Genomic DNA, 21,259 nt, shown 5'->3' on the forward strand with positions numbered 1-21,259 from the left:
AAACATCCTTGGGTTAACAATGTTTTTATAATTCATGTGCCTAGTAGCCTCATGGAAATACATCTTTAACCATAAAATACTAGGTAAAAACTGTTTCAACTATTTGTAAGTTAACGTCTAATGGGTAATGTGTACTTTATACATATTAAGTAGAAATGAGGATGTCTACGAGGCATAAATACTTCACATTTAAGTCATGCAAGCTCCAGAACATAACAGTGTGCTTTTTGATGGAGACTGATGATAAAAAACCCTTTTGTGCTTTCATAACAAATACCAAAGGAACCCATAACTCAGAGTGACACACCTGCAACACGTGTTAACTAATCAGGGCTTTTACTCATTTGATTTGTAGCTTTCACGCAACACCAGTCAGATACACAATGAGGTAGCACTAATAATTACATATAGTATGCTATAACTTCTTCCTTGCTTTTATCATGGCATAGTTTGCAATTGTAATGGCCCATGGATTGCAGAAGAGGACTTGTATTTATAGTGCATGATGCTTATCTTGACAGTGGCACCAGTTTAGAGGAAGCTTCACATATGCTTCCTTACTAGCAGGCATAATACATATAAAACAGTTAGTGTAGCCGTTTTGTTCCAAACACCTTGCCCGAACCAGTTATCTAAACCGGTGTGTTAATCCCATTAAAAAAAGGTCATAAAAACGGCTAAATATTCCAAAACTAAATGTACTGTACCTACTTTTAAACAATATCAAATCCTACTATAAAGGGAAAGATGTTTTCTGACAAGAATACACAGCAGAGGTGCCTGGCAACTTCTATTTACAATGCTTTTCTCATAAAGCGCCAACATATGAACCCGAGGCTTTCATTTTGAGCAGCAGAATTGTTTTGTTAGCAGTCATCAACAACAACAACAACAACAACAAACACCAGCAAAATGTGCCATCTGTAAAAGGTTCATGAGCTGTAGGTGAATGATGAAAACGACATACCGTGTCTCATCTCAGGCTGGGTAGGAGCAAGTAGGCTTTCTATTTAGGAACTCTGTGTCTAATGTGTTCACTCATTGTAAGCCATTGGAAACAATTCAACTAACACTTAAGCAGCGGTAAATGTAGTCAGGGAAAGACTTCTATAAAGCTATTTACAAATGACAATACAAGCTTACATTGTGTAACCTTGCATCACTATTATTCAACAGCTGATTCTGTGGCTGATTGCTCATTTCTTTTTCAAAGCTCCATCCAAAGCAGCTCTACAGATCTCGTAAGAAGATGCTAAACACCTGGGCGATAATGGCACAATCTGTTATGGTGATAGACAAACACCTGTTAGTGGCCTCTCTGCTGCCTTCATCGCAAACAACTTGGCCTCTATAGCTATTGACAGTGTCAACAACACATTATACACTCAATTATATATTTCTTGCCTTCCACTCAAGAAAGAAATGTCATACGACTTTGAATGATGTATGTTATAACCAGAATATATTTTTATGTAAATAACTTTGGCATAAAAGAGTCTAAATTAAAAGAACGTTTTATAGGCCCGACTTGTGTTGTGAAACAGAACACTAGAACCCAAACTTCAGTTATCTGATAGCCTGAACGGAATAAAAGAAAAAGGTAATAAAAGCCATTTGTGATAGCTTACTCTGGTGGTTGTAACACTTAAGTGTCGACATCATGCCTACAAAGTGTTGGATAAAAGACGCTAAGAGGCTGAAGTCGTTCACAAGTCAAACCCGAGTGTGCTACAAAAGGGGAGAGTCAGAAGTCGAGTGATCTCAGCCTTTACTTCAGCCACACAGAGGACCTTGTTGAGAGCGCTTGAGCCAGTGTTGTGCTCATTGTTTCCTCAGATGCTTCACCTTCTTTTGATATGAGCAGCGCTGTTGGTTCACCCGGACCTCAGCAACACTTGGAGTAATGACACTATATTTCATTCATCTAAAAAACAACGAGTACAGCGCTTCCTTTGAAAACATTACCTTTGGCAACAAACTCACACACCTACAAAAGACAAACACACCTGACTGTTGTCACTGACAACACTTGCACTGTTATTCCCATGCAGATCAACAACAGGTCTGAGTTTGTTTACAGCAGTTGAAGAGAATAACAGAGAACAAACAATAGCCCCTTAGGATATAGTTTGTTCTATTCAGTTGATCAGGGGTCAAAGTTATTTGTCCTACAAACAGAGGGCCCATGATAATAAGGCCTACTGAATCCACTTGCTCCAGCAGCACTGGCTAGAAACTGACCTGGCACTCTGACCGCTCTGTAAAGGGAACAAGTGAAAAAAGGTTCAATCTCTTCCAGGAATCAATGGGAATTCCCCCAGGCAAACCCTCCTGTTTACAATTAAATTAGTGAGAGTTGAAATGAGTTTGGACCATGCACTTCAGGCTTTTTTAAGGTAATTGGGATAGGCGTATGCAACAACGAATACAGAATGAGTTGTGGGACTGAGCTTGAGAGTGACTTTGAACAGTAAACAGCCAGAGGAATAGCAGTTTGTGCCTCCGCCGAGAGCAGCAGTGAGAGATCAGGTGGTTTGCTGCGCTGCTGTAATTAACAACCTCAGCCAAATCCAGCCAGGCATGACCGGCAAATTAACATGCAGCAGCTTTCACACTCGATCCCACCGATCTGCTCAGTGAGCAGAAAACCAATACAGGCCGGCTCTGAAAACAGCCCAGACCACGGATTGCCCTTTCAACTCCAATACCTCTGACACTATGACTAGTCTCCATGAGCTGGTTGAACACATTTCTGCTCCTAGTACTACAAAACGGCAGAGAAAATAACTTGCAAAACATTTGACAACAAATGTGTGTAGCTTAAAGGAAGCTGAATTTGGACTGTCAACTGCCAAAAACTCAAGTTATGAACTAATGTGTGCACAATTGTGGAGCCCCTAAATTGTTCTGCCTGTAGCAGGAGAAGAAGGCTTAGTTTATTGTTACTGAAACACACTATAGCTGTTACCATTTTGTAATAATAATATGAGGGATGTCAGCCTGACTGACAGCTTTACTTTAAATCCTTCTCCTACATATATGGAATAGTAGGGCTTCCAAAAATACCAAACACTGCCAGCAACTAATTGGAGTCAGCTATATTTCCACAAGTCCCTGTAGTGACTTCCACAGCAGTCCCATCTCTCATCACTGTTTCCTGTTCACACAGGAAGCAGCAGCACCAGGAGGAAGTCCTTCCTTAGCTGAAAGCACGTGAAATCAGGGAGGCAGGGTGACATTAACACGTTGGCCCTTCTATCAGCTACTGGACAAACAGACCCGCCTTATCTTTAACTGCACATGAGGGAAAGAAAAACACAGAGGCGATGTCACGCTCGGTATTGACCTCTACTTTGGTTCTACTAGTCTTGACATTGAAGGTGTGCTGATAGTAAAGAGATCTCTCTATGTCAACTTCAAAAAGTTGTATACTGGCTGTCACAGTCTAGTGCAAGCATGCACCTGTCAAGACTAATAGTTGAATCCATCTAAAAAGTACCTTATTGCAAGAGTGATTCTTAGTTTCCGCAGACTTCCTCTGCAAACCCAACTTCACTTTCACACTTTGAAGATCAATTAAAAGGTAGTCTTATCAAAATCAATCAGTGAGAAATATCCGGCGGAACCTCTAACCACAAATATAGGTTCCTACCTTTATACCCACAGTGTTAATTGGCTCCTACAAAGGGTAAGGAATCAAGTTATACCAATTCATTTTTAAACCATGCTATTCTTGAATATTTTAGTAAACATCAAAACATATTGTAAAAAACGTAAAGCTTTAATAGTTACAGAGTATTATTTCTCCATTATAGTGTAAGTACAAATACATAATAGGTTTATAAGTCTACATATTAAACTGCATTACCTAGACGTCCAACCTTACGAGATAGAAACTCTACGGTATAATACCTGACCTACAATGGATAGAAAGCACTTCACATACAGTGGGTTGCGCTTATACAGAATCCATATCTCACAATTCCCTCCAGTCAACTTTTTCTCCTCTCCACACTTTCCCAAAGTACCCTGACCCAGTTGTATCTGTGGTACAATGAGAATAGCAGAAGTGTGTACATACAAATGCTACAGTCTCCAGTACAATAAAGGTGCTGTTTGTAACAGTCTTCAATAATATGCAATGAAACATAAACATTTCCAAAAGACAACAAATGTTGTGCTTTAGAGTTCTATATACCTCTCTGATTTGTTAATGCTGATTTTGAGTCATGTTGACTTATTTCAGCAAAACATAATAGACATAAACGACTTCAGCATGTCTCCTGCCTTCTACTTGCATGTTTTGCAGTGGAAAGTGGATTTGGCAATGAGACTCATAGTGGTATAGTAATATTGATCAATGAATGAAACCATGAAGGTGGATGGGAAATTGCCTCCATTATGTGTAACAGAAAACTCTGATGGCAGCACAAGTCAGCACTAGAGAGCACATTCATGTCTCTTTCCATTATAATAGTGAAGGATGACAGGGTTGGAACAACAGCCACACAACAGTCTGTTTTATGACTGTCATAACCTACTGCACTTCCTTGTCTAATGAAAAAAACATAGGACATTACCAATATGCTTTCTTTACATTACATTTTCTAATTAAATATCTCTAGGACAGAGTAACTTCACATTAGCTTGATATGAAAACAGCTAGGGGAAAGCTATATTCTCATTTCATTCTAAAGTATAACACGTGTTATGTGTTTGTGATGTGTCAAGTCACACAGGTGCACTTACTACGTTTTTAAAACAACAAGGGAGACGTTGGACTAAAATGACAACAAAGGTTGTAGTGGGTATCTGCTTCTAAATGATGCCCTGACAAGGCAGCATCAGTTAGCATTGGCTTGCTAGTTAGCCACAAGGGGTGCTAGCTCACAGCAGCTAGCATTCATGCCTTATCACAGTGCCACTTGCCCGATATTTGTACGTAAAACAATCAATGAAAACATGTGGTGAGTTGCAAACACTTCAAATTAGGAAGGTAGTTTTTGCTGCCCGTTGAAATTAAATGTCAGGTAGCTTGCATAAATAACCGTAGTGACAGCCAGCCAGCTAACCTGACGCCTTGTTTGACGTTAGCTGTCGGCTAGCTAGCACGACTAGCTAAGCCTCGGCGATGCAGCATCAAAAGCACGGTGACATTTCGCTCACCTAACAGTGACCGCAGGTGTTTCAGCCGGGTCAGTACATCCTTCTTTGGGTCCAGAACTTTCTGTGTAGATTTCTTGACGTCTCCATGCCCCCTTCGAGTGAACATTCCGCTGTAAAATGCAACCGTGAAGGCTGAAATCACCTGTGCTTCACCATACACCGAGCCTCCAGTGTGACTGTCACTTTCCTCACCACCACTCTATGCCTGCTCGGTAAACATTCGTCCGACGGCCGCTAGTGTCCTGTTTTCTGTGGGTGTGTAAAGTGTAAACACGGAAGAGCAGCCTGACAGAGAGGAGTGGTCACATTATATGAATACGCCTCCTTGTTTATACCCGTTGCACCTTGCACTAAGAGGGGGGCTTGTTTTTGTGAATTTTAATAAGTAATTTCACCTTTCAATTTAGGCAATATAGTTTTGGTTTATGCTCAAGCTGTTGCATTGTGAAGATGTGGGGTTCGTTTGATAGAGTGCCACACTATTGCCTCTTAAAAAAAGAGAAACAAAAGCTTGAGTGCACTGTCATGCAGTTAACTTTAGGTTGAAGTCTGGCGCCCATCTTTAGTCTTAAACGGGGACTTATCGATTCCAATTACTTCTTACAATAGAGGTTTAATAAGAGGAGGTTGGGGTCTAGTAGTAAATATAGATCCCAAGCGCCCCCTGGTGTTTGACATAGTAAAACACAAATCACAGGGAACAACAGTATTTAAATGAATGGAAAGGAGACTTGCAAATATTACTTTTAATGGAAATTGCCTTGCCCACGTATTTTGGATTAGATGTTTATTTTATGTTAGGGATAACTCTGCAAATAAAGATAATTTTCATTATTGATTAACGTGCAGATTTACTTTTGATATACACCAGGAAAAAACATTACAATGCCTTTTAGAAATTCCTAAACCCAAAGAGCCAAACTGCTTATACTATATATATATATATAAATAAAGGCTGTTGTATTGCTTATTTAGTTATATGGATTTTTCGAATCTGTTTCAATTTTACAAGTTGCAGGCCTTGAAAAGCGCAAACAAAATGTACTTACTTTAGACGTACTACAAGCAAATGTTTTAATTTTAGGAGCTGGAACCAGGCTTTTTTTAGAGCATTTTTTTAAATCTTAGAAATAGTAATAATGAGTTACATTTCTGTAAATGCCCTCATGCATTAATCATTTACACTCTAGACTTCAGTTTCTCTAAGAGCTACAATAAAAAGTACTGTGCTGAAATTTGGACTTGTCATAGCATGGCAAGCACAGATTTAATTCTAAACATTAACGATGGCTGCATTCCATTTATTTCAGTTCTAGAGGTCTGGTATTGTGCAAGTTGCTACATGTTAGCTCTAAATGGAACAGTCACCATTACTGTTATTGATTCCCAGTGGCAGAACGTTACTCATTTCCTTTAGTACTGCACTTAGGTACAAATTGAACATACTTGTACTTTGCCTGAGTATTCTTCTCTTGTTCCTGCTACTACTTTCCTTTACTTCTACTCCACAATTTTTTAGTGTTAAATATTATACTTTGTATTTCACCTTTATTTGACAGGACTTTTTAATAATGGAGGAAAAACTTAGCTAATGAATTGATATTGAACATAGTTATAAGAAGTAGTCCTATACAAAATAGTATAGGACTTACAAATATTTAAAACATGTTTTATTTTAGAGCCATCACAATATTAAAATTGCTTTTGTGTTGATGCACTCCTATAACTTTCTGCTTTAAGTACTGTTTCTTTACATGATGGAAGGTTTTCCTGGTTATTCTTAGCTACTTACTATTACTTGTGTAACATTTTAATGCGATAATTTAACTTAAAGTGTGGTATTAGTGTGGTATCAAAACGTTCAATGAAGTAAAGGATGTGAATACTCTCTCCACCAGTGTTGTGTATAACTAGGTATACAGTAATGTGTCTGCAGGATTAAGTTGTATTAATAGTAGGTGTTCTATCTGATACAATATTCTGCAGTATGAGGGTACAACTCACTTAGGTCATGCTGTATAAATGCACATCAATGTCTATGTATTAACTACATCATACTGTATTTAACTCCAGCTCACAACCCATTTCAACTTATAGTCAAAGCCTTTATTAAAAATACTGAGTGTCTGGGAATATTATCCAAAGCTAAGAGCACCAATTGTTACAATGCACTTACGAATGAACCAGGAACCTAACTTCCAGATGAAAGAAACCTGTAGTTTTTGATATCACCACTCCACTTCACTATGGTGACACTTACAAAGAGAAAAAAGGTAGAACAGCTTCACTGCTCACTCAAGCCGTTGCCACTTGACACTTAAAACTGGAGGTTTTGATTAATTAAAATAAGAATACAAGCTCTGCTTTTACATATCAGAGCTCTCCTGCAGTTATAGTAAACTCGGGGTTATGGTAAATTGAACAGAGTTCAGTGTGCTCATGACTTTAATGGATTTCAAATTTATTTATTTTACATGGTTATGCAGACAGCAAATTCCATCTTGGGAATGTAAAAAGGCATTTATGTTCTGAGATGAATCTTACATTTGAAGAAATTGGATGCATCCGTTAATCAACCCCAAACAAGTTGACATTTGGTGCAATCTCACACTTTCGCTTGTCTGAACCTATCTGTCTTATTTTAGAGGCAATTAATTTTGAGGCTTAGCTGGGGAAAATCATTTTATTTACACATTATACACACATCCCATTAAAGACAGAGCTTAGACTGTAGAGTTGAACTTTGTGACTGAGAAATCTTTTTAGACTTAAACTAATGCAGAGAAATAAACATATCTTCATAACTGTTCCCCCTATCAAATATCACATTATGCAATCCTGCAGTTTTTTTAAGACTTCCTATTATAAGATAATGTCTTTATATATATAGGAATAGCTACATTTTGTATGTATTGTACTCACAAAAACCTCAAATGAGACTCCACATGAGATTCTGGAATGTCCAAATTGACCAGGAGGTGGCGCCTAAAACATTGGTAATATGAGGCAAATAAACATACCATTAAAAGCTTCACCTATCATTGAGGGTCTGAATATTTTTACCAATAAACAATGCATGTTACTATGTAAATGTATCCTGTAAATATAATGTATAATGTCATTTATTGTTTTATGTTTCATGTGGAACCTAAGCTGCAGGTCTCCCTTGAAAAAGAGATCTATGATCTCAATGGGACCAATCTCGTTAAATAAAGGTTTGAAATTAAATTAAATTAAATGAATGTGCAGGCCTGGAAAAATAGGGTGCTCATCAAAAAAATGTATGAAACTTAATTAAAAATGGCAACAAAGAGAAACTATAATCAAGAAACATTTAAGAAGGATAATAAATAATTAGGTTTTGTTTGAATAACTCAACTGTTAAAGTAAAATAAAAGCAACAATGTCAGTGTTGACGAGTCGACTGTGAAGATTGGTATGCCCTCAACAAAGAAACCAGACTGTATTTTATTTCATTTACCACCCCCACATATTGAGACACTGACAATGTTGTGAGACTTATTGTCTCTTTCTTTTTCAAGGTTCTGCACAATGGATGTCTTGAATGATAGGAGAGCGAACAGAGGGTAGTGAGAGCGGAGGCCAAAGAGGAGGAGTAAAAAGAGGTGTTCAAATCAGCCTTTGCCCTGCAGTTTGGTATGACACTCATTATCTGAAGTGGGCCATTCTGAGAAAGGAGGAGGTTGCCTGTCACAACAGATGTTGATTACACAAAACAGGGTAGTTTGGAAGGATGCGTGAATAAAACACAAGCCCACACACATACACAGACACAGGGTTATTGTTGGTGCTTTGTCACGAGTCTTAATTGATTGTAATCACCATTCCTTCTTGGCAAAGCTCCCCTGTTCTTGAAGTGCAGGTTATTGCTCATTATCTAAAATGGCTTGGACCTACGATAATCTATCAACAATAACAATGGAAGTGCATTTTTTTCTCCTCTCTCTAATCCTGCACCTGGAAGTATTTTCAGGGTTCAGCCCATTTCTGAAATAATACACCATAGGCTGCGACAATTCAACTTTATAGCTCACCGTAGAGGCCATACACTGCTTTCTCAAAGATACTTCAGTGCCCAATAAGACAATTACGGTGCCAACTGTGACATTATTTCTGAATTAGATCATTTCATTCAAAATGGGATTTCCAGTGTATGAACCAGCATAATTCATTCTTTTTTTCATGCAGGCCTAGAATTGCCAATTTCCAGGGCCTGGCAGAGAAGAGAAGCCCTCATCATGACCAAATGGTGGCACTGCAGCATCACAAATGCAGACCCTCCTTCTCATGACCAGGCTGTCGGACTGATTCCAATCCAATGTTTGAAAAGCACTTGTCTGCTCTAAATTGTTCTTATAAAGAGCTTGGAAATACTTGACTTTTCTCCTTATGTGGTTATGGATTTCCTTTTTGTACAATTAAGTGCCATTAAAAGCTAATGTATCCTGTTAAACCACATTAAGGTGTTGGGGGTGGACAGTGGCACAGTTCAGAATATTGTGAATAGGAGCCCCACTCTCTGAGCATTTTAAAAAAAAAAATCTATATTGGACCATTCAGAAACTTCAGGATGAAAAGGATCAAAAGGGGAAATGTCCACAGGGCTGCTGATTCTCCTGGCTGTGAGACCACCCACAGCTGCTTGACATAGATGAGCTACAAAGCAATGAAACCATGAAACAAAACCAATCTGCGATTGACTCAACCGGGAACACGGGCGTTTAGTATCTAACACGGAAGCTATCTTTTTATGTTCACAATATTTGTATGAGTAAAATAAAAATTATAAATATATATTGCTCAAATTACATAAATTAACGCCATTAATTAAATATATTTTGCCCCATTGTGATGTTACAGTAAATACATTTTATATTAGAAAAATGAATCCTATTTATTAAAATCTTTTTCTACAAATAACACAAACAAGAAGCTGCCATTTATATTTAAGCTCCCACCAGGGGTCGTCATGGTGCCCTTAGCCACCAAGGTTATCTAACCTTATCTAACAAGTTCAAAGCACTATATTCATTATTTTGGAGCCTAGAAATGTGCACGCCTTTCTAAACAGCAAAGTGAGGAAAAATCTTGTGTTCTTGTATGAAATTCTCGCCTTTTATTTGTTCAAACGCTACAATTATGAAGCTCTGTATATGGATACAAGTGATTTCTGAATCTAGTGTTTGTAATGCACACTGTAGTTTGGAGCACATCTCCATGGAGGTTAATGAGGGGGCACTCTGAAGTAATTAAAACAAGAGCATTATAAGGCAGCAGTTTCATATAAGGCACTCATAGCAGCATAACCCATACTTAATTAAAACTCTATGCTGACAGCATTCTGTATCTTCTCAGGTAATCTGCTGTGAAATTAATAAGGAGGGAGAATTAAATGACTAATGTTGGCAAAGGAAAGGCCATTTTTTTCTTCATCCAGCAGTATGCATGACAGGGGTCTCTATCTGGAATGCGTGATCCTTATTGTGCTGGGAAATACTTCTTCAGGTTCTCGCCGTAATCTGATTCCAATTTCACTTGTGGTGTGACACCTTAGCGACAAGCCAGGGGGACGTTTAATTGAAATGTCCGTGCTTTTAATTGGATTCTGTTAAGATGTGAAATTACCTCCTAAATTACAGTCTTGTACCTTTAAATGCTGATACAGAACGGTTTCCAGCGGTGATCAGTTAAGGAGCTGAAATAATGCCTCCATTCAGCGGGGTGCGTCGCTCTGCCGAGGCAAAGGAACATTCTTGAATTTAGAAACAACCTGCATTTCAAAGGCAGACATTTATCTTGTGAAATTAATTGTTTTTCTAACAGGGTAGCGCTCGAAAGACAATGCAATACTTGAGCATGCTTCTGTAGTATGGGATTCAAGGTTTTCCTTCTGGGGAGAATTTGGTATCAAACTCCAACACTCTTCAGTCATGGTATACCGTGCTTTCTGTCATGATACTGTATTTAGACGCACAAACGCCTATTACCAATCGTACAGTGGCTGCCAGATATCCATTTCAAGGCGAGTGAACCGGGCATTCATGATTTCATAGTTAAGCTGAAGGTGTTCAGGTGATGTGGGGGTGGTAGGCAGCACAGCTTCCTTCACCTCCTCGAGGGTTGTGCTCTCCCAACCTCCTACATTGAGATTGGTGAATTTACCCATTCTGGGACCCGTGTCACCCCGCTGTGGCTGTGCAAAACATCCCTGCCTCCTCCACCTACATCCATGACCCCCTCCGATAAGCTTGGAGTTCATCCCTTTTACTGATTAGTTTGCTGGCGGATTGAATGCCCATGTCTACAGCACCGTGTCACCCGGCTGGCTCTACCTGTATGTGGCTGGATCAGCAGGTGGCTGGCACACAGTCCAGTGTGATACTGAAACCATTATTTATACAGAACATTTCCCTGTCTGTGTGCTCAGCAAAGCCATGTGTTCCCCGCTTTGGGAAACAACCACCTTTTCATAATTCCACAAAAATAATAGATTATGCCTAGATTTATGCTAGAAATGCAGCATTTTTTTGGAGTAACTTGCAAAAATGTTCCTATGATTTATATTCTGTGTGAAAATGTGAGGTCATTAGAATGTTATCCCCTCTTTTCAGTATGCTATGTGTGTGGTTGGGTTAGCGTGAATTCACAAGTGTTTGTTTGTTTACCGTGCCACGGCTTGCCCAAGTCGGAGCCACAGGAGTGTGAAATAACAAGCACAAGAGGGATTTCACGCCTTTACAGAGCTGAAAAGGTGTGTTTTTTTGTCAGACAACACAGTCCATTTCCATCCCCGACAAACTTTGTTTTCGTCCCACTAGTCACTGCTTATCTATGTCTTTAAAAAAAAAACATACAATTAAACATTATATATGGGTTCCCACGGGTATAGTGTGTCCAGGTTTGCTTATTCTACACCTCTGGCCTGTTTTATCGCTGTTATCAGAGGCACACGGTGCATCATTAGAAAAAGACAAACAGCCCAGTTTCTTTTTGGGGGGAAGAGAAGCTGACGGAAAATCAATGCTCGGTTTCCCATGAGCACCTAATTAGCCGGACACTTGTGCACTGTTGAAACACGGGCCGGATCTCTTTGTCTGCCGAGTCGATCAGGTGAAATGCATGAGAGACACCTTCACAGCTGATAAACTGTCAGAGAGCTGAGGAGTAAACACATAAGTGACACTTATGGTCTAGCATGCCTCACACCCACTATATGCTTTGGCAGACTGGATTTGAACTTTCTCATCCACAATGCCACCGAAGCATTTCTCACTAAGGGGGGGATATTTGTTTATCAAGCTAGCTTTCTTATCTCAAAAAGTCCTCTAATGATATTTGTTAAAGTCAGTTGGCTATGACACAGGGTCAGGAAACAAGTGCTGAGCCCAGCATAACAAATGGAGTGCCATGCAGAAGGCAGTTTTCCTGCATAGCTTCGACTCAATTGGTTTCTCACTGGAAATTCTAAACATTCAATAAAAAAGGGAAGAGGCAGGTAAAAAAAAAGTCCAATCCTATTCTATAACCTGTTAGAGTGACACTTGCGAATTTCCACTATGGACAAGGTGGCAGTACAAACGCAGATAGACGAAGGGGAATAAAAGGGCCTTCTCATGACAAACTTTCTGTAAATGTCAGCCTTTCATGCTTTTGAGAAGACCTATTTCATATCTATTACAGCAGGCATTCTGTGTCCGATATTTCAGATTTCAGTCCTCCGCACACTGCAAATCCTCTGCCAATCTTCCGCCCTTAAGAATCTCTGCCAGCCCCAATGCATTATTCCCCCCCACCTCCCTCTCTCCCCCCTTTTGATGTGACAGAACAAACCGCGACCTATTAGGATTAAGGCTTTGAAAAGATCTTTGAAGCCGCTCAAGGTTCCTTTAAACTGGGGAATGACAATATGAGCTGTGTGGCAGCAGATGCTGAATGGAGTGATTGCTAGTCCTCCTCAGCGAGGTCTACTGTCACACACGTACAAACACTCACACACACACACGCGTACAAGAGTGCACGCACACACAAACAACGTGCAGCCTCCACCCTCCACCCAAAGCCCTGCAGTTACAGTATTGTGCTCACAAATGCAGATTTTTTCCGGCACTTTTTTCTTTGCTGTGAATTGACAGAGCACATTTTTGGCTGTGAGCCATTGCTGTATCTGAACTGCTGCCCAGGATGAAAACAAACAAATGTGACAAAACCTTGCATTTTCTCCTTTAATGATCTATTTCTGTTTAGGACACATTCATGTCAAAAACATCAGCAGGATGCAGAAATGTGAAGGACGGAGGGTAAACAGGGAAGGATGCTGGAAACAGACATAAAAGAGAAAAGTCGTAACCCACTTGTGTGTGCTGACGATCGATGTCTGTACGAGTGCATGCAAATGAGAGTTTTGTGTCTACTCAACATCATAATGGTGTGCTGTGGCAGCCTTTATCTGGCTGAAAATTACAGGAGTTCAAGGTGTCCCACTTTTCAGCGCGAAGATTCTCAAAAGCACAGAAGAATTTTCGTTTTACAATTTTTTTTTATGAAGCCTCAACACTGACAGAGCATCTGATGTAGCTGGAATGATGGAATGCCGCACTGATGCAAAGGAGAGTAAATTAAGTAAAAATGACATCCTCAATGCTACCTGTACACTTTACTTCAGTCACACAGACATGGCAGAGTGCAAATACCATCGCAGTGAATCTCCTGAAATCAAAAAAAAGAATTTAACCTTCTTTTATCTAATCACTCCTCTGAATATCCCTTATCATACCTGCCTCGCCCCCTGAGGTAGCCGAGGACAGATGCCATATCAAATATTCAAACTGGGATGATTCCTGTAGAGATTTATCGAGGGAAATTTCACGGGCGATCCTATTTAGATATTCACTGCCTGTTCTGCGTGGTGTCTGGGGTTAAACATGGGATGTCACTGAGAGACAGTCACTACAGATAGCTGGTCTGTGCAGAAATGAAGCCATGGGACACAGAGGGTAAAGGCTTCTCAGTGCTACAGTCAGGGAGACAAGTTCTCAGGGAGCTGCCACCATAGAGCACATATTGATCTGCCATTGCATCTTATCTGTGTGACTCTAGATTAAAATGCTCAACATTGGCTCTCCCTCTCTCTCTGCCAGGCTGAAGGCCTTTCTATATCCCTGAGTGGAGGAGCTCTAATCTCCCCATGAAGTAGTGGGAGCCTATCATTGGCAGAAAAACGCACAGTTCTCACTGCAGAAAAAGGGGAGCTCAGAAATTAACCGGCTTAAAATGCTCCTATCTAAAGACTAACTTGAATGACAATCGGGTTTGATCCACGTGTTTTATATGCCGCTGGTTGTTTTTCTTTAGCACATTGTTTTTCTGTGTGAGATTTCTGACTTTTCTCCACCCCCCTCTCTCCTTTTTCTGCTCTTTCTTCGTCTCCAGGCGTTGTTATCATAATCCAAACAATTGGCTGTTGTAACTGTATGTATTCCCCTTGTGGGAAATGGCTGGGAATCAGATCCTCTCGGGTCTTGTTTAATGTCCTGTCCAAATGAGCGTGGTGGAAGCCCTGACAAAAAAACGGGCAGGAATAAAGCGCAGAAAGCCTGGGCAGACAGACGGATGAGCCCCGGGCTCCAGGGCTTTGACTTTGGCCAAACAAACGTTTGTTTTTCAAAGTCTTTTTTATAGTAGGATGGATTAAGGCGGATGTGGACCAAAAACCCCCACCTCCCCTGCCCATCTTCTTGTCAAACGGTGCATTGAGAAGAGGGGTCGCACCTGTTAGGGCAGCCCAGAGGAGCAGGACCAGTATGATATTGAGCAGGGCTTTGTGGGTATCAGAGTCAAAACAAAGCTGTCAGCCAGGGCTCATTCATCTTTGATGTTCATTGATGAGGAAACTGGTGGGCCTCAACAGGGCATTGTTTCCTCTAAGTGGTGCCCATTGATAGCCAGAAAGCCACGTTTGTTTTTACTCTCTGACGGGTGGAGCTCATTTTAAAAGGCTTAATGGTGCATCTAACCAGTCCAAAACATTGTGCTTTGGAGCCCTCCTTAGACCATTGGCTCGGTGCTGTCTTCCTGCTTCCTAAATGGCCTATAAACAATAATAGAATGCTAATCACGTGTGAATGGCCAACACCGGTGGGCATCCATGTATCCTCAAGCCCCCGGCTCTTCTAAAGGCCTGCTGTGACAAATCAAGATCCAGAATAGAGGGGCATTTCACTGCCACCGTGTCTGCTTCCTGGCCCATTCTCCAACCTCTCCACTCTCTTTGTCATAAAAACCTGGATAGCCTTCATAAAAAGCATTTCTCATGCTATTGTTCAGCTAATCATATCCTCTCCAATAATTTCAGGATGTGACAAGATAAGATAGGGAATATTAATGCCATATCGCCTCATCTCAAATTATGAAAATGTGTGGATGGGGGAGGGCATCTATGGGGGAAATAGAAATCAATTTGTGGCGCTTCCATTTTGTATATTGCCTTGAAAAGAAAACAGTAATTTCCCATGTTATCTACCTCAAATCCTATTAGAACCAGGTTAATTTAGTGCCAGCGATTTCAGGATGTTATCACGTCATCCAATCGGATGATGTCTTTGAGTGCTCTCTGTTTGTTAGGTGTAACTGTTCAAATTTAATATAATGTCAGATACCGTATCTGACTGATGCATGATCTTGGTTATCACTTGCTGAACGGTGAATGCAGGAACACCATATTAATTAAATTCTCAATAGCAATAAGCTTTGAATGAAGTGAATGTACTGCAGATCAAAATCCTTTTCCTTCCGCTATGATAAAATGTTTATCGCCCACCTCTTCGCTTGACCTCAAATGCCTTGTTTTTATCTTTCTCGGTATTCACATTTCTCTATTCCACATCTTTCTATAAGGGCACAACACATTTAATAAACGAGAAATCTCACCTTGCCCATACTGAAAATTCTATAAATCTCCAATAACATGTATTCTTTGTATTACTCTTACCAGCATGAATACTCTATGGTTTGCAAGTTTCAAACGTTCCACATTGTAGCTGCATGCTCATCATTTACCACCATAGATCCTGAAACCATGAATATGAATGCTTCTTCCTCAAGAGCTGGCTCCTATTGTTGGCAGAAGAAAATCAAGGACTCCAGCCTTGTTTCAGTGCAGAGGTGTATCAAGGATGCACAGCCACATCTTACCTTAAATAAGGGTCTCGCTTTACACCTTCAAAGCACTGGAAGAAGAAACTGACAGAGTTTCTTTCCCTCTTCTTCCTGATTGTTTGCAAGCTTGATTCGCTTGGATTCTTTAAATGATAGTCCCAGACTTTATTTATGTTGCATTGGCTGGCTGCCTCCTTAAGCGTGAGGAGATATGCAAGAGCAATCAAATATTTTCTATGGCTTGGATAAATGATGGTGGATGGGAGATGAAGTTTGAATTTTTCACTCCTCATTTGTGGTTCAATTGCCAGAGTGTGTATTGCCTGTTTTCCGGAAAGAAAATAGATGGCTTTGTCACTCAGTATGCATAAACCGTTGGGTCGTGTTTGTTGTACGCTGTCAACGAAAGTGATAGCAATTCTATTTGTCTTATGAGAAAAGACATTGTTACAAAGTCTGGATAGCAGTTTTCATGAAAGGGATTGTTTGTCCATTCTGAAAGTTATTTTCGTCAGACATTATATGACATATCTTCATGGACTCTTTCAAACGCAAAATCCCCTGTCACAATGTGATATGTTAAGAGGAGAGCAGATTCTTTTTGCCTTCACCTCAGACAACACAGTTTAACTTTCTTTCCTCTTTTCCCTGCACATAGTGTGTCGAATTTGAATGTAGTATCAAGTGAAAACTTTATAAAAGTGCAGGTAATTATGAGCTACTCATCCTACACTAATAATACATCCCGGAGTTTGCAATTTGCCTCTTTATATAAAATGATAGACTGTCATACATGCAGCCCGTCCACATCTATCTCGCGGTCTCATATCATTCAGCACTTCAACCAAACATATATTTCTATCAAGGCGCTGGAGAATAGCATCCTCCGTTTGGCGCAGAGGAGGTGTGTCCCCTTCTATCTTCACGAGAGAGGGAGAGAGAGAGACAGGGGGAGAGAGCGGGTACCTCTCTTTTGTTCACTCCCCTCTCTAACTGGTAGTGTTTGACTTCCCCCAGTCAGGAGTGGGTAATTCTGGAGCCCTGTGTGAGGTTGTTAGATCACTGAGGCCCAAGACAGCACCATTCTTTGCAGACCCTTGACAGCAAATATGTGGTAATGATATTGTCTCCTGCTGGGTAATAACACACAATTCAGACTGCCACATACTGCAGTCGCCGGGGAAAAATGGAGGGGAGAGAAAAAAAGAATTACACTGAAGTACTGGAGGAAAATGACAGGAAAAATGTCTTCAACCTGAAGTGCTATATTGAAAAAGATTCACTCCTGCAGGACACTGCAGTCGGAACAACTGCTTTATTCCCCTCTTCTCAGAGTGATGTGGCCACTGCTATCTGTACAGCCTGTTCTGATACATCGATATGTCCGAAAAGTAATGCACTGTCATTCATATATATATTTCCCACAAAATCAATGTGAATTAAATCCACGTAATTGTGAACCACAAAGTATAAAGAGTGAAAAGTGTGAATGGAGGCTATTGGAGTGGATAGTTGTGTCCAAAAACATTCAAATTTCCTCCAAGAGGTCGCTGTTTTTGGACTGTGTGAAAACAGAATTGTTTTAAGTGACCTTAACCTTCTGTACCTGAGAACCTATAATGCTTTTTGGGGTTTTCTCTTTCCTGTAGTGTGTTGTATAGATTTTGTGTGCATGTAAATGGTCTACAAAGGTTAACATCCCAAAGTTCTCTCCCACACACTCCCCCTTTGCCTGATACGCCTTAATTGGACTCATTTGTTTACTTCCTTAAAAAAGTGACATCACTGCCTAACACTTGCGCTTCTATTAGCTGAACCTCTCACACATTGTTTGTGATAAGGCTAAGGGCGGGACCTCTCTAAGTGGTTGAACAATCACACCAGAGCCGGCCAGCTAACCATTCAGAGCAGACTGGGCTCTGGTTTCAGACAGAGGGTGAAAAGATGTGCTGGAGCACAGGAATTATGAGAAAAATAAAGTGCTTTTTGAACATTAAAGCATATAAACATGTCACCGTGAAGGCACAAAATACAATTATAGGGCCCCTTAAATGCTACTTATGTAATTACTTGACTCAAACGTTTACCTGTACATCACAAAACGTTGCCACTTGCATGGTTTAACCCTAACATTGATTTTCTTGATCATGTCACTTTCCCACTTTTATTGCTTTTTTAATCCAACTGTTGCCTTATATGTCACTTAAATGTGTCTACCCAAAGGATGACTTATTTGTCACGTACATTGGCAACTTCTATATTTATTTAACCCAAACTACAATAATTTGCTAAAGTTGTTTGGTGTTCAGTCTGTCTTTGTCTAATGAGCAGATATTGACACTTGTGGCTGGACAGTTGTAGGAGAACGTACGGGAACAACTTTCCGTCAGATATAATACAAACGGTTGTATAAGAGTACTTGGATCTGTGAGGTTGTTTCCTCATGCAAATGTACATTTATGAGTTTAGTTGTCTTTTTAAATGGGACTCTTTAATGATCACTTTGTTTCCCCCTTGGGCATTTTAGGCAGTTCAGTCCCTGAATGCTAAACACTGTGGTTAGCAACTCTGGCTGTTTGACAAAAACCACGGCTTCAAATGACTAAAGCCCTTTGTGTCCATACAACACACTGCATAGTTAGTGTTTAGTATAAACAGCATTTTCCTACTATGGAGACCTTCCATTGTTAAGCAGACCACACTGGCAGCTTCAACCTTGACCTTTGTGTTGCTCCACTTGGTACTCGGCTTGTAATTGTCAACACCATCCATCACCGGCCTATCGGGGGGCTGGGATGGGGGCCGGTCCCCCTGCTGTACTGTGAAATTGTGGCATGTGATCCTTAATGTGCGTGAAGTAGACAAGGCCTTGACACAATGCATCAAGCTTCAGGGGGGCTCCTCTGGTCGAGTCTATTAGCCCCCCACTGTTCCCCTGGCTGGCTGGACTTATTCCTACGGGATACGTTGGAATAATAGTGTCATGTCTGCTTGCTTCCAAGACACTGGCTTCTGCCTTCCTGAGGACCAGGACCGGCTGTCAATCAAAACACCTGACCAGTGTGACAGGACATCTGCCAGCACACCTCTTATAAATTAAGAGTTAAAAACAGATTTGCCAAGACAAATATGGAGGATTTGTTGGCACCCTCAGCTCTGGCTGAACCCTCTTCTCAAAAATGATCTTCTCTGGGCTCCTCTGCTAGTGTCCATGATCCTAGATTCAGACCGTGCCTCTCTGTAGAGCATGAGAGAGAGCACAAGAGGGAGAGAGAGAGGGTGAGTCCCTCTTCTTATTCATACATTTGACTGCCAGGGAAGCATTGTGCAATGGGCTAAAATAATGAGAGCACCATGTAAAAAGGTAGCCTTGATACGACTGGGTGAAAAAGGGAGACACATTGAAACGGAAGAATTCATCTTTTCTATCAGCTCGCGAGTTGAACCAGGTATTCAAATGGGTTCAATCTCAGCCGCTCAGATTTGCATAACACAGACAGATGAACTCAAGTGATTGAATTGGGCTAGGTGGAGTAAAAAAAAGAGAGAAAAGAAAATGAATTTCCATGCGAATTAGGAAATGATGAAAAACGGCAAAGGGTAGGCTACATTATTTATTTTTCACACTGAAATAATTACGGAATTAACCTTTCTTTCCAATGTGACAGCCCTCTAAATGCTCTGTATCACTCTGAATTTGATGTACTGGACTCTATTGGAAAAAAACTTGACTCTTTTCGACGAATACAACGGAATTATCTCACCGCCATACCTGCTTCTGTTTTACCCCTGGTCAAGGCCGTCAGCTGATCGGCAGTGCTCGCATAAGCTCCACCCGGATGACATGTTTGTTGTCTCAGTCAGTGTTACAAAACTAATGCCCGTGCACCTTCCTCGTGACTACTATAGAGTCACAACACTGCAGGAGGGGGAAAAGCAATTTCATGGTTCACTCTGTGGTTAATGTGCTGCTGTAATCTTTAGAAAGGCCTGTCCTTTTTGTTTAAGTTTCACAGAATAAAGGGTCGGAATATCGTAAGCTCAGGCCAATTAATCACTGGGCTAAAAGGTGGCTGGAAGCCATCCACTGGGAATGGGCCATGGTGAGAGTGTGTGCGTGTGTTTGGTTGAGCGAATAAGTTATTTCAAAAGGATCAGCTGGTGTGTATGTATTTACCTGAGTGGGCAGTATGTGCTTTTTTAAAGGGGGGGAATACTTTGCAGAGTGTACCTTGTGTGTGTGTGTTAGCGTGCTGTGCTCACACAGTCAGGTAAGCCTCTCTAATTGCTCCGAGGTGCATTAGCACTCAGCCACCTCTGTCTCTCCCCGTGTCTTTGTTTTTCCTCTCAGTGCCAGTCTGCAGGCCAGAAGACAATCAGACCAGAAGGGTCATTTTCTGCAAGAGCTCACCTCCCTCCTCCAAGCCTCGCCGCTGACAGGCTCACGCTCGGCAGGAACCCTAAATTAACACTTGACGTCGACGAGGCTCAGCCCTGATGAGGCCGCAGAGAGACAACATGTCACAAAACAAACACTCGATCATTTTTGCTTCATTTGCTTCCACCGCTGGAGGAACACACTCACCTGGAGGGCCGCGGTGACATTCACTCCCATATCTGTTGCCATGGATCAGCTCTGGTTCCTATGTGCAGAGGTGGAGACATCAAAACTGTGGGATGTAGAAACTGTTAATTAAGTACCGAAGTTCGGTTAAGAAACCGAAGGCATGAATGAGTTGAGTTACACCTGTTGGGTTCACTCAATTAGCCATTCTCTCGCTTTCATTGGATTATGACCTAAAACTATCAAGTGATCAAGTTTTTGTCAAGTCCATGGCACAAATACAACCCATTAGAATTTTCTTTGGTAAAAATGAATGTCTTTATTTCCTTGTGTTGGGACGGCATTCATCTCCGT

At 40.8% G+C, this 21,259-nt stretch overlaps 1 protein-coding gene across 8 annotated transcripts in view; it reads right to left on the minus strand.

Annotated features, from left to right (window-relative positions):
• Positions 1–5,427, minus strand: part of ralgapa2 (Ral GTPase activating protein catalytic subunit alpha 2) — a 105,302-nt gene extending 99,875 nt beyond the window's left edge. For 6 of the 8 annotated variants that reach the window (XM_034221999.1, XM_034222002.1, XM_034221994.1 and 3 more), the window contains exon 1: positions 5,167–5,427. In XM_034221999.1, the coding sequence (XP_034077890.1) occupies positions 5,167–5,272 (106 nt within the window). In that variant the 5' untranslated portion in view covers positions 5,273–5,427. The remainder of the gene's footprint in view (positions 1–5,166) is intronic. The other 2 variants (XM_034221995.1, XM_034222001.1) reach the window with 1 other exon arrangement.
• Between the last annotated feature and the right edge of the window lie 15,832 nt (positions 5,428–21,259).

Source organism: Gymnodraco acuticeps, unplaced genomic scaffold, assembly GCF_902827175.1.
Source record: "Gymnodraco acuticeps unplaced genomic scaffold, fGymAcu1.1, whole genome shotgun sequence".
Taxonomy (NCBI): Eukaryota; Metazoa; Chordata; class Actinopteri; order Perciformes; family Bathydraconidae; genus Gymnodraco; species Gymnodraco acuticeps.